This window comes from Bufo bufo, chromosome 2 (genome assembly GCF_905171765.1).
Source record: "Bufo bufo chromosome 2, aBufBuf1.1, whole genome shotgun sequence".
NCBI lineage: Eukaryota > Metazoa > Chordata > Amphibia > Anura > Bufonidae > Bufo > Bufo bufo.
This window is the reverse complement of record NC_053390.1, coordinates 735,971,444-735,986,530: the sequence shown is the minus strand read 5'-3', so window position 1 is coordinate 735,986,530 and position 15,087 is coordinate 735,971,444. Positions and strand designations below refer to the sequence as shown.

The 15,087-nt window shown below is 40.6% G+C and overlaps 1 protein-coding gene across 1 annotated transcript in view; it reads left to right on the top strand.

Moving 5' to 3' along the window:
- GRXCR1 (glutaredoxin and cysteine rich domain containing 1) overlaps nt 1-14,820 on the top strand; it is a 78,590-nt gene extending 63,770 nt beyond the window's left edge. Inside the window, exons 3-5 of the mRNA XM_040420550.1 lie at nt 4,570-4,809; nt 8,857-8,922; nt 14,633-14,820. Of these exons, the coding sequence (XP_040276484.1) occupies nt 4,570-4,809; nt 8,857-8,922; nt 14,633-14,812 (486 nt within the window). The 3' untranslated portion in view covers nt 14,813-14,820. The remainder of the gene's footprint in view (nt 1-4,569; nt 4,810-8,856; nt 8,923-14,632) is intronic.
- Nucleotides 14,821-15,087: the final 267 nt, after the last annotated feature.

The window sequence follows — 15,087 nt, the reverse complement described above, 5'->3', positions numbered from 1 at the left end:
ACTCAAACCCTGAATTACATAGTAGACACCTATATCCACAAATGGCAGTTTATAGCTGTTAGCCAGAAGTGCAAGAAAGAGTTATCAGCAAGATAGTATTTCAGAGGTTCCCTAAATTGCCACTTTGCCCACCACTGTACCTAATCATCTGGGGATAGAAAGTGCACTTTGCTATAACTACTGTTTGATGTACTACAAGTTATCTTTTGTACTTCGTAAAGAGAAACTTTTATTCTTCTACTTCTGGCCTGATTCCTTATATCATCTTTTCAGTGCATTGATCCCCAGGGAGCAATGGACTGAGGGAGTACACTGTGACACATCTGATCAGGGCCACTACCACTCGCATCCTCTGCTCCAGCTCCTCAGGGGCTAGCTACACATGACACGAGACAAGACCGTTCCGCTTATTGTGTATGACGCCACTGCATATACTAGTTTGGTCAGTCCTCTTCAACGTGTCACTGAAGAAACTTCTTACATCATCAATGATCTCCGGCACAAAGTATGTATAGACTATGGGACACTAGATGAATGTGCTCTAATACCCTGTGGATTGATACTTATCAGCATACAAAGGAGACGAACGGGGACACGTATATCTAGGAGAGGACAGTAGGGTTGTATTACAGCCAGGGAATGTATAACATTGTATCCAGCCTTTTTTTGCTAACATTCTGACATATTTTCTACTTCTATTGTATTTCATATCTAACTATTTTGCTTACGAGTTTTACATGTCATTTAGAGGGCCACATCCAATATTTTGAAGTCAATTTCTTTAAATCCCAGACAACACCTTTAAGGCTATAAGACTGTTTCCACAGTTCTTGATATTACTATGACCACCGCCGTTAATATTATAAAGAAGTTTGAGATCCATAGGACTGGAGGTTTCTGGATATGTGTGCAGAAAGAAACATGATCTAAAATCCTAAAAGGGATTGTGTCATGAAACATGTTCTACATTTGTCAAACCAGCACCTGGATCTGAATACTTCTGTAATTGCAAGTAATGGAAAATGTAGTATAGTCAGTGCGCTATTTAATAGAATGTATAGCACCACCTGCTGTTTGTTCTTTACCTTATTTTTTTGTCCATCTCACTGAGCTGGTTGAATGTGCTCAGTTCAAATATTCAACTGCCAGCAGCTATATGTCCTGTTAGAAACGGTGGTAGTTACAGTGAGACAGCTGCAGCAGAAAGGACACGCTCCCTTGGCTGCCAGGCTGAAGATAATCTAGCAGAGCAGAGCAATTGGAGCAGTCAATATGAAGATCTCTAGACCCATGTCAGGTACAGGGCCGGTTATTGCTTTGTTAGAAAAAGATTATAGTGTACTGTATTATATGATGCCTGATTTTCATTTGTTACCTTTTAAAGGGGTTCTCCCATTATATAATGAATTTTTTTAATCTGTACTTCAACCACTGCATTTCTGGCCACTTTTTTTTATGTCCGGACATTCCTTCCCCTATTCTTAGCATCACTGCATCCTGACCGGATGTTTACATGCAGAACTTCCTGTTTTCATCAGCTTCCCCTGTCTTTTTTTTTTTTTACCAATCCCAGCATATTTTTCTCTGTAATGTTTTTCAAGGCTTGGGGAACTTTAGGTGAAATCCCCTGGCAAAGTGTCTGAGCAATAGGTTTCTTTGTCTGAAACTTATGCCCGTGTCTTAGATTTTGACCCTTTGCGGTCTGCCCTGACCTGTGCTTGACCTCTATATTGACCTTTCACTGTCTGCTCTGACCATGGACTGCTTATTGGATCACTTGTACTCTGCCCAACCTGATCTTGGCCTGTCCCTGACTACGGTTTTGCCTGATCCCTCGGTGACCTGCGCCCCATGGATCAGCTGTCAATCAAACTGTTCCAGGACGTAGCAGTTTGGTGGTTCCCCTGCAGCGAAGTCCAGATCCCTCTAAAGGGGTTAAAAGGTAATAACCAGGGGACTGCAAGGATAATGCCCTTAAGAGCAGGAGTAGCGCAACGTAAAATATATTGGTTGACACAGTGGTTCCACACCCACTGCCATATCAGCCATTACTACCATAAAACGTGGGAAATTCATCCCTGATATTTTTCACATTGTTCTGCTATGTCTGTTCGTGTTGAGCGAAGTTCTCAAAATTTTGATTTGGCTGCTTCGCCAAATTTTACTAAGTAATGGGTGGAATGACGTTTGCGCTGCTCCCTGTCATTGTAACCCTCAGATGCCCCGTTCATTGCTAAATGCGGCATCTGAGATTAATATTAAGGTCTATAATGGAAAAAAAACAAAATAAAATCATACTTACCTCATTTATTTGATCACGAAGAGCCAGCCGCCATCTTGATTGAAAATCTCACACACCTGACGTCACCACGCACAAGATTTTGTGTGGGATTTTCAATCAAGATGGCAGCAGCAGGCTCTTAGTGCTCAAATGGTCTAGGTGAGTATTAATTTTTTTTTACCCCATTTCAGGGAAAATCGAAGCACGGGGAAATTCGGTTTTAAGGCAAATCGAATTTTCCCTGAAATTGGCTTTGATTCGCATTGTGTCCCTATTATCTGTGGTGAACCTGCAGACTGTTAAAAGTGTTCTGCTTTTTGAAACTTCTTGGATCTCCCCTTCCTGTCGGTTCTTTGGATGGAAGAATAGTTACCTGCTCAGTTGATCCACAGCTGCATTTGCGGCGCTCTCTGGTCCCTATCTTTTAACTTTCAGCATGGACAGGATCACGTGTGCCACTGCAGCCAGAGACTGGCCAAAGCAGTGGCATGTGACCCAGTGATGTGCAGCTTGAGGGACAAGTCACCTCTACAGCCAGTGAAAGAGTTATTGTGCAGTGACCCAGAGGTTCACTGCAGTGGTTAATTTAATGCTAGGAGTTAACCTCATGCTACAGAGTTGCACAAAAGTGTTATGATTTATTGTTAAAGTACTTCCTTGTGCACTATGTATATCCCAAATGGTTATGTATGGGCAACAAATAATTAACACTATCAAAATTGCCTAGTTTCCAAGGGGTTGGGCTGGTCTGCCCCCTGGTCAGAAAGTGTCTAGTCAGAGCTAGAAGCAACTTGTGCATGTTTGAGCTCCTGAGAAGAATGCCTAGAGATAAGCCTGGTCCAGGAAACCATCATCCCTGAGAAAATCTTAACTAAGAGAATACCCCTCAGGGAAAAAGAACAGACATAAACAGAAGGTTAAGAACTAGGGATGAGCGAATCGACTTCGGATAAAACATAAAATTTGTCTCAATACTGTACGGAGCGAGCGCTCCGTACAGTATTAGAATGTATTGGCTCCGATGAGCCGAAGTTATTACTACACGAAGTCTAGTGAGACTTCGCATAATAGCCTCAGAAATTGATTTAGAATGTAAAAAAAACATATCCCGAACTCTGGTTCGGTTCCAAGGTACCACTTGGAACCGAACCCGAGTTCAGGAAATGTTTTTTTACAGTCTAAATAATTTTCTGAAGTTATTATGCTAAGTCTTGCAAGACTTTGTGAAGTAATAATTTCGACTCATCAGAGCCAATACATTGTAATACTGTACGGACAGCTCGCTCCGTACAGTATTGAAATGAAGTTTTATGCGAATCGATTCGTCCATCCCTATTAAGAACCATCAAGACCATGCTGGATTGAGATAGTAAGGTACTGCACGCATATGGCAATAAGACTTTAGTGCTCACCACGCTTTGAGATGGACCGATCATCCAGATGTAATATCTGCAACCAGTAGCCTGGGGAATACAGAATGTGTTAATGAGAATCAAATTGTGGTTATTTAGGAAAATTTGCAAAGTGTGCTTAGAGTGAGACTCGGGGAGGAATACTGCCATCATTGCTGCTGCCTGGACACAGCTATTGGGAAAAGACTACACTGTAATACTTTGAAGCTGTGCCTACTTCTGCTTTTTTTACTACTACTCCTGTTATCATTTCAGTGAAGAGAGATTTATTGCAACCAACGGGCCTGGTCACTGACTCCACCATTTATCCATGGGCCCTACATCTGCCTTGTACCCATCTATCTAACATCAAGGGTACCCCATCTGACACCAGAACTAGGGAGTGCCCGGAGAGATGAAGGGTGACACCCTGCATTCACTGCATGCCCCCAAAGATTGTTGGGGTTAGAACAGCCACCATTAACCCCTGCAACTCCTAGCGGTGCAACAAGTACCACTCCTGGCACTACCCCCATGGGTCACTGCAATTAGATGCTTACAGTAGTTTTGTTAATAGAATGCTAAAGAAATTATATACTTTACTAATACAGTATCCACATACCATGCATTCTGTTTTAAAATATATATTGAAGATCAAACATTAAATGTATAACTTAATTTTGTTAAATAATATTAATTATCATTTCTCACGGTTTTTGATAAAGTTTATACATTGAAAGGATTGTACTGATAATGAGAACACAGAACTGAAAATGCAATTACTAGAAGTTTTACTTAATCATTGTTTAGTTTTCTTTTCCCTCTCAACCTCATAATGTACAGCATGTATAATATAAGATTTCATTACAAATACTGAATTTCTATATTTTTTTGTAGTCCACTACCAACTTAGAATATGGGCGCATTGTCATTTATACCACAAGTCTGCGCGTGGTTCGAAATACTTTTGAAAGGTGCGAAATTGTCCGAAAAATCTTCCAGAATCACAGAGTAAAATTTGAAGAAAAGAATATTGCCCTCAATAGTGAATATGGGAAAGAGCTTGATGAAAGATGTCGCCGGGTGTCTGAAATGCCATCTCTACCTGTTGTATTCATTGATGGTCATTACCTAGGGGTAAGTGAATTATATTATACATATTCTGGCATACACCTAGACAGTTTTGATAACTTTAAAGGAACTTCTGGTATATTAGTTAAAATTTATTGTTCCCATTAATTCTGCAGCCAATCACTGTTCTCAGCGGTCATGTTCCATTCAAGTAGATGTGACTGCTGAGGCCAGTGATTGGCTTCAGTGTCCACGGGAATGATGAACTTGACATCATGACTACAGCTAGAGGCTTAATGGGGACTGGAGAAACTGTGCGGGACCGCCAAGACATTTTAACCCCTTCTCAATAGAGCCACATTAATATTTGTCAGGTGTGCGGATTGGGATGTATGGAGCGTGTCTATGAGCTGAGCCCATATGTAGCTGGGCCCAGCTGTGTAATACAGCTGACAGCCATTGGCAATGACTTGGATATGGAGATAACTCCATTCCTGGTCAGTTAACACCTCAGAACCTCTCTGGATGGCACCCCCACTGCGAATCACCTATCTTGGTGCTGATTGGTTTCTCAAGGCCCCCAGATCCGCCATAACGAAATGCCCACTAAGCCTGCTGCAGGCCGGGCTTAAAAGGACGCTAGCAGAAATCCCGAAAAATTACAATAGCATACTTTAAAAAGTCTATGGTACGAGAAATCAAATAATCACATATTCATGTCCCCTAGGGGGACTAAAAAGGTGTTTAAAATATTGGAATGAAAATGAAAATCATCCCCTTTCCATATTTAGCACATTAAAATAAACAATAAAAACACAATTGTTATCACTGCATCTGAAAATCTCTATAAATATATTTATCAAAAACAGATCAAAAAGTTGTAGGTACAAGCCCTCGTATGATTATGTTAATGGCAAGTGAAAATGTTGTAGGTCTTGGAATGCGGGGGAAAAATAGGGGTTAAGGTAAGGCTACATTCAAACAACAGAGAAAAACGGACATGTGACGGATGGCCGTTACCCATCCACTTTAAGAACAACAGCAGTCTACTGAATAAAGCCTCATGCACATGGCCGTTGTTTTGGTCCGCATCTGAGCCACCGTTTTGGCGGCTCGGATGCGGACCCATTCACTTCAATGTGGCCGCAAAAGATGCGGACAGCACTCCATGTGCTGTCCGCATCCGTTGCTCCGTTCCGGGGCCCCGCTAAAAAAATATAACATATCCTATTCTTGTCCACGCTTTGCGGACAAGAATAGGCTTTTATATTGAAAGCTGTGAAAAAATGTGGATCAGACACAGATGCAAAATACAGTCGTGAGCATGAGGCCTTAAAGATGGACTGCCTTGGTCTTTAACAAGTTCAAGACTGTGCCAATTTCCCCACTTCTTGACCAGACACTTTTTTTGTTTGGTACACGTGGTTTCAAAAGCATTAAAGGGGTTGTCTAATTTCAGCAAATGTAATTTATCATGTACACAAAGTTAATACAAGGCACTTACTAATGTATTGTGATTATCCACATTGCCTTCTTTGTCGGCTGGATTCATTTTTCCATCACATTATACACTGCTCGTTTCCATTGTTATGACCACCCTGCAATCCAGCATTAGTGGTCGTGCTTGCACACTATAGGAAAAAGCACTAGCCTATGTGTGCTCCCTTGGTCCGGCCACTAGAGAGGCTGATGCTTTTTCCCATAGTGTGCAATCACGACCACCACTGTTGGATTTCAGGGTGGTCATAACTATGGAAACGAGCAGTTTATAATGCGATGGAAAAATGAATCCAGCGAACAAAGGAGGCAATATGGACAATCACAATACATTAGTAAGTGCCTTGTGTTAACTTTCTCTACATGATAAATGCCAATTGATGAAGTGAGACAACCCTGTTAACTTCTTTTTTTCCTTTGGTTATTTAAATACCTATTTTTCGCCTCAAAAAGATGCACCGGCCCTTAAGACACAACTAGGTTTTAGAAGAGGACAATAAGAAAAAAATATTTTTCATTAGACCTTGTGTCAGAATTCAATCAGACCCCCAATGTTAATCAGACGTCAGCTAACATTTATCTTTTTTGTGCAATGACTGTGCGGACATACGGAAACGGAATGCACACAGAGTAATTTCAGTTTTTTTGGGGTACCCATTGAAGTGAATGGTTTCACATATGAGCCGCAATAAAATGGAGTGGACATTAAAAAAAAAAAAAGTTTGTGTGCATGAGCTCTTATCCATTAAAAAAGCCGATTAGCATTGTCTTGCCATTGTTTACTTAACGCGTTATCCATCAGGTTTAGCTCGGCTGCATCTGTATAATGTCGGTGATTACGTCGATTCTATTCTGCAAAAATATATCAGAGAATGTCCCTGTTCTGTCACTCTCCTATGCCAATACCAGTCTCATGGAATTGCTATTATTCTTCTTTCCTCATTCCCCTGTATTTTCTTCCCTAGTGCACAATAAACTTGTGTCTATCACTCATCTAGAGAACTTCAGCACTTGTCATCCCTGTAATACTGTGTTGCTATGGCAGGCGGTATGACCTGATGACATCGGGCGGTGGATTTTTAATCCAGATCCAATCAGACATTCATTTCTCAGGCTTCAGTGCTCTAGCCCCTCTTAATCCTGTCCTGTATAATAATCTGCTTTATCATGTGCTCTGTCTTCTTGTCCTAGGTCTGCTCTGTTCTCCGGCTCTGTTTTCTGGCCTTTGGTTTTGGGACTTTTATCTGTTCTTTGCTTCCTTTACCTTTTGATCTTCCACAAGTGGAGATTTTTCTTTCTTTCTTTTTACATGGGAAGATTTTTTTGCCTGAAATAAGAACTGATTGAAGTAACACGTTGATTGGTGGTCGTTGAACTCCATTTACATGGAGTAATCATCAGCAATATATGTTTATTATGATTTCTTGTGTGATTGGCACCATTAACATGGGGCATTGATCACACGACAAATGTTTGTATGTCTAGTCATCGCCCCATGTAAAAGGCCCCTTAAAGTTTCAGCCTAGGATTTGCTCTACAGTAAAGCCATACCTTTTTTCCTAGCCAGCAATAATAACTTTTTTTTAAAAGAGATGGATCATGGCAGAAATTTAGGGAACAATGTAAGATCAACTCATTAAATGATTTCCAGTTCCCTATTATATTTTATGGACATGTATTTTTATAGTATTGTTTCATACTGTAGTTTTTTATGGTTGCTTGTGTTCCGCATTGCTGCACAGCACCCCCTGCCTAATGACCATAGACACTGCAAGCAATGAAGGACATTAAAACCTAGTCATTATAGTACTGGTTATATACTGGTTGTCTTAATCTTGTGAACATGTTCTGTGCTCAGATATATGTATAATAACATACCAGATCAATGACAGTATAACACTAGATGAAACATTTATAACAAAAAATATCTGCCTTAAAGGGGTTGTCCAGCCATTTAGACTTTATTTTTATTAACAGAGGCCAGCAGCGTGTTGAACCCATAAAAAAAAAAAAAATCACATTCACCCGTTCACTGCCACTTTGTTCCACCTACTTTATTTCTTTCATTCAACTTCAAAGTGGAGTCACGTGCATCACTATGGGCAGTCACTGGCATATAGGTATAATACCCCTATAGTGCTCCCAGTAGTTATAATGCCCCCTCTAGTACCCTTAGTAGCTATAATGCCCCCTCTAGTGCCCTTAGTAGCTATAATGCCCCCTGTAGTGACCTACAGTAATGCCCCCTCTAGTGCCCTTAGTAGCTATAATGCCCCCTGCAGTAATTATAATGGCCCCATGTAGCACCCCTTGTAGTTATAATGACCCCTGTAGTTCCCCTATCAATTATCAATATTTAAGTCACAGAAAACCACTTAAAGCAGAATAGTTACAAATGTGAATATAATGTCATGGTTATATCCATTTAGCTCTTGTAATCCATGTAAATATAGAGGCGTCTATAAGCTTTTAGTTTTCCAAAATTATTCTACAAAGCTCAAATGGTAAAATAAACTGTATGTATGTTTTGTACAAAGGATTTCTATAATGCTCTGCATCAGAATATTGGACAATGTATAAAGCTCTTAGTGGCTCTGTCCTTTTATATTATTTCAGGGTGCTGAAAAAATACTATCAATGAATGAATCAGGAGAACTTCAGGACCTGCTCATAAAAATTGAGGTGACTGGAGTGTTAATTATGTGTGATGTGCGTTTATGCTTTCTCATATTGTATTTACCCTACGGCATGTACTGTATGTGTACAGTACATAGATATATACAGTTGCAAGAAAAAGTATGTGAACCCTTTGGAATGATATGTATTTCTGCACAAATTGGTCATAAAATGTGATCTGATCTTCATCTAAGTCACAACAATAGACAATCACAGTCTGCTTAAACTAATAACACCCAAAGAATTAAATGTTAACATGTTATTATTGAACACACCATGTAAACGTTCACAGTGCAGGTGGAAAAAGTATGTGAACCCTTGGATTTAATAACTGGTTGAACCTCCTTTGGCAGCAATAACTTCAACCAAACGTTTCCTGTAGTTGCAGATCAGACGTGCACAACGGTTAGGAGTAATTCTTGACCATTCCTCTTTACAGAACTGTTTCAGTTCAGCAATATTCTTGGGATGTCTGGTGTAAATCGCTTTCTTGAGGTCATGCCACAGCATCTCAATTGGGTTGAGGTCAGGACTCTGACTGGGCCACTCCAGAAGGTGTATTTTCTTCTGTTTAAGCCATTCTGTTGTTGATTTACTTCTATGCTTTGGGTCGTTGTCCTGTTGCAACACCCATCTTCTGTTGAGCTTCAGCTGGTGGACAGATGGCCTTAAGTTCTCCTGCAAAATGTCTTGATAAACTTGGGAATTCATTTTTCCTTCGATGATAGCAATTCGTCCAGGCCCTGACGCAGCAAAGCAGCCCCAAACCATGATGCCCCCACCACCATACTTCACAGTTGTGATGAGGTTTTGATTTTGGTGTGCTGTGCCTCTTTTTCTCCACACATAGTGTTGTGTGTTTCTTCCAAACAACTCAACTTTGGTTTCATCTGTCCACAGAATATTTTGCCAGTACTGCTGTGGAACATCCAGGTGCTCTTGTGCAAACTGTAAACGTGCAGCAATGTTTTTTTTGGACAGCAGTGGCTTCTCTGTGATATCCTACTATGAAATCCATTCTTGTTTAGTGTTTTACGTATCGTAGATTAGCTAACAGGAATGTTAGCATATGCCAGAGACTTTTGTAAGTCTTTAGCTGACACTCTAGGATTCTTCTTCACCTCATTGAGCAGTCTGCGCTGTGCCTTGAAGTCATCTTTACAGGACGGCCACTCCTAGGGACAGTAGCAGCAGTGCTGAACTTTCTCCATTTATAGACAATTTGTCTTACCATGGACTGATGAACAGCAAGGCTTTTGGAGATACTTTTATAACCCTTTCCAGCTTTATGCAAGTCAACAATTCTTAATTGTAGGTCTTCTGAGAGCTCTTTTGTGCGAGGCATCATTCACATCAGGCAATGCTTCTTGTGAAAAGCAAACCAGAACTGGTGTGTGTTTTTTATAGGGCAGGGCAGCTGTAACCAACACCTCCAATCTCATCTCATTGATTGGACTCTAGTTGGCTGACACCTCACTCCAATTAGCTCTTGGAGATGTTGTTAGTCTAGGGGTTCACATACTTTTTCCACCTGCACTGTGAACGTTTACATGGTGTGTTCAATAAAAACATGTTAGCATTTTATATTTTGTGTGTTATTAGTTTAAGAAGACTGTGATTGTCTATTGTTGTGACTTAGATGAAGATCAGATCACATTTTATGACCAATTTGTGCAGAAATCCATATCATTCCAAAGGGTTCACATACTTTTTATTGCAACTGTGAGCAGTTACTATGCAGTATTGTGTATTACAGTGAGGATCAAAAGTTTAAGACCACTTGAAAAATGGCAAAAAATTATATTTAGCATGGCTGGATCTTAACAAGGTTCCAAGTAGAGCTTCAACATGCAACAAAAAGAAATGTGAGTGAGACAAAACATTTTTTGAGCATTCAATTTAATGAAAACAACGAATAAACTGAAACAGTCTGTTTTTCAGCTGATCAAAAGTTTAGGACCACACCTCCAAAAAAAAACTAAACACCCCAAAAACAGAAATCCAACTTCCAAACATGAACTCAGTAATGAGTATCTCCACCGTTATTGTTTATCACTTCAAAAATTCGTTTCTCCAAGTGGTGAAGATTGCCGCACGAAGGTCATCTACTGTCTGGAACTGTTGTCCATTTTTGTAAACTTCCCTTGCCATCCATCCCCAAAGGTTCTCAATTGGATTTAGATCAAGGGAACACGCAGGATGGGCCAAAAGAGTGATGTTATTCTCCTGGAAGAAGTCCCTTGTCCTGCGGGCATTGTGTACTGTAGCGTTGTCCTGTTGAAAAACCCAGTCGTTACCACACAGACGAGGGCCCTCAGTCATGAGGAATGCTCTCTGCAACATCTGGACATAGCCAGCGGCCATTTGACGCCCCTGCACTTCCTGAAGCTCCATTGTTCCACTGAAGGAAAAAGCACCCTAGACCATAATGGCGCCCCCTCCACTGTGGCGCATAGAAAACATCTCAGGTGGGATCTGCTTGCCATGCCAGTAACGTTGGAAACCATCATGACCATCAAGGTTACATTTTTTCTCATCAGAGAATAAAACTTTCTTCCACCTTTGAATGTCCCATGTTTGGTGCTCTCTTGCAAAGTCCAAATGAGCAGTTCTGTGGCATTCAAGGAGACGAGCTCTTTGAAGACGTTTTTTGTTTTTGAAGCCCTTCAGTCTCAGATGCCGTCTGATGGTTATGGGGCTGCAGTCAGCACCAGTAAGGGCCTTAATTTGGGTCGAGGATCGTCCAGTGTCTTGACGGACAGCCAATTGGATCCTCCGGCTCAGTGCTGATGAAATTTTTTGGGGTCTTCCACTTTTTTGTTCCATAACCCTCAGCATCATTTAAGAAATTCCAAATTACTGTCTTACTGTGTCCCACCTCAGCAGCGATGGCGCGCTGTGAGAGACCCTGCTTATGCAGTTCAACAACCCGACCACGTTCAAAAAGGGAGAGTTTTTTTGCCTTTGCCATCACAACGTGTGACTACCTGACAGAAAATGACAATGAATCCACATCTTTGCACAGATTTGGCCTTTTAAAGGCATGTGGTCCTAAAATTTGGATCAGCTGAAAAACAGCCTGTTTCAGTTTAATCGTTATTTTCAATTAATTTAATGCTCAAAAAATGTTTCATCTCACTCTCATTTCTTCTTGTTGCATGTTGAAGCTCTACTTGGAACCTTGTTAAGATCCAACAATGTAAAATATGATTTTTTTGCCATTTTTCAAGTGGTCTTAAACTTTTGATCAGGACTGTATATCACAGTTGGCTTTAATTACATGAACATTTACGAGCAATTGTGTCTTGCGTCATTGCCTTCATATCTTCATCAATTTCACAGCAGTGTCATGGTGGCCCAGCCTATGGTTCCCCATCTGTTGTAAAACCGCAACCTTAAGCATACTCGGACAGCCATGAGGTATGCTGGAGAACGTTGGAAATCACGGGTGTACCATGATGTACTTGTGCCAAAAGAAACATGCCCATTCTCTACTTTGTGTAACTTATAGTCACTTGGCTACTATGTAAAAATTCACAGGTTGCCCTGGCCTTCTCAGGTACCAAAAGGTGTTGGCTTCATAAGACCACTATTATGACTGCTAATCAACCTAATTTTTGGCACAAATTAAAAATAGAAAAAAAATCACAGATAAATGTACAAATGTGGACATTTTTTTTAGAAAATAAAAATCTATTTACTGACTATGAAAACATTAAGACAAAAACAAAATCGGTTTATTAGAGGGAAATTTTTTAAAATAGGGCACTAACCCAAATGAAAAATAAAGACACCAAACTAGCAGTGCATTGAGACAAAGTAATGGTATTGACCACAAAGGCCATGTTTTCTTTAGATCACGGTCGTTCAGCAATATATATTTGAAAGCTATAGTGGCCATTAGTGGGGTATGCGTAATGGGCGTGTGACCCATTGGCTCTTTACCACTTCAATGCATCAATGTACAATGTAATAAATTTTTTCATTTTCACTGCATGGTTTCTATGTTCAATTCCATTACTACTTTGTCTCCATGCTTTGCTCGATAGAGGTCTTCTGCCTCTTTCTTTTTCATTTAGGTTTGAGCCCTAGTTTTTAAATCTTGCTTTTAATAAAGATTTTTTTTTCCTCTTAACTTTTTTTTTATAGGCAGTGAATACATATTAAAAATAGTCAACTTAGTCTCCATTGAACAAAATGTATTAATTGGTACTAGTAGGGGAAGTCCTACCCCTATTTATTTGTCCATGTTATTGATAAAGTTCCCCAAAGGCAGGAATTGTGATAGAATAACCATCTCACTCCACTTCTAATGCCTTTCTGGTTCCCCCCACCAAGCTTTACTTGGCTGCAGGAGTGACCTGCTATATACCTCACGTGACGGCTGCAGCCACTCACTGGTCTTATATACTGAGAAGGCCAGTAATTGGCTTCAGCGGTCATATGCGATATACAGCAAGTAAATGAATCCCGTTGAGAGAACTGTAGAGGCAGTGCTGGAAGCAGAGGGGTTTTAAATAAGTATTTTATTTCCTATTATTGCCTTTGTGAACCCCCTTTATGGAGGGTGAAGGCTTTGTTGCTTGGTTCCCAGAAATGACATTTTAGAACTAGATACAGCAGCATAACAGGACACTCTTTTCGAAAATAGATTTAGGAAACTATTGTATGGCATTCTTCTGCAGTCCAGGACATACCCTTTCCATATTTCAGAGTAAAGTCTCCCAACCTTATTTTTCTTCAGTGTGGTATGCGTTTTTAAAACTGAATGCATCAGCGGTGGACTGGAAACTTAATGTGGCCTTGGAACATGAACTAACAGAGGCCCCATATTTTAGGGGGGTCCAAACTGAGAAGGTGGAGCAACACAAGCAGGCAGGGCCAACACATGTAGATGAGGCCTACACAAGTAGGCATGGTTAGCAATACCATAGTGTAGCACAAGATACCATCCCAGCAAAAACAAATACCACAGTGCAACACATCACACTGCCCCAGAAGCTGTCCCTCTGTGGAGGTCATCAATGGCTGCCAGGTTCTCTCCTTCTCCAATTATCTCTAATTAAGATATGGAGAAGGGGGTTAGGATGTGAGATGCAGACCACAGCCCCTTGCCAGCTCTACCTTCAGCATGCTGCCTGGACTGCCCTAGTAATGACCCCTATACTAGTATGCTCCTCAAGTGGCCAAGGAAAGAAGAAAAAATAAAATACCTGAGTCCTGTTCCAACTGACTATCTCCAGCGCAAACCAAATTCCTGTACAATTTGTACACTGCTTCATATAGTGGCCTATGAAGGTGAACAGCATGGCATGGAGCAATGACCCACCACAGTCTTCAACTCTATCACTGTTCTGGGGACAGCCATACAATTGAATTCAGGAGGGCATATGTGGCTGCCAGCCAAGTACATAAGTACCTGATGCTCCCAGTGTTAATTACTGCTCAGAGTATCAGATCATTATGTACCCAGCCAGTGGCAGTTAAGAGGGCTTGGGTGGTCTACTGAGCATCGACCCACTGTGAAATTTTCCTCTGGGATTTATGGCCAGTCTTCCCCTGGAATGCATATTAACCTAAACAAGTCAATAGGGATATTCACACACAACAGTTTTTTTATTTTCTGATCACTGTCTGTGTATATTATGTGCTATGTATACTAATGCACCCCAATAGTTACTATGTGTATTATATTTATCTTCCTTTTTGTATGCAGAGAGTGCAGCACCCTCACGCATGTGCCTCTTGTGGGGGGTTTGGCTTCCTTCCTTGTCTCGTGTGCCATGGAAGCAAGATGTCAGTGTTCCGAAACTGCTTCACGGACTCTTTTAAGGCTTTAAAGTGCACAGCGTGCAACGAGAACGGGCTACAACGCTGTAAAAGCTGCACTGTTTAACAGAAAAAAAACACAAATATTGCTATGATTCATTTTGAAATCCATCATTTCTTATTAATTTTTTAATGTGATTTTTGCATAATAAAGGGACTTTGTAGATATGAGTTTCTCATTCATTTATAGACAGACAATTACACTCAAAAAACGATTCTCCTGTTGGGCCAGGGCGAGATACTTGTCCAGTGTGCAATATAGCAGAAAGATATTACTACAGTATAAGGCCTCATGCACACGGCCATTTCCTGGCTCAAGAAAAAAATCACATTAACTGGTGA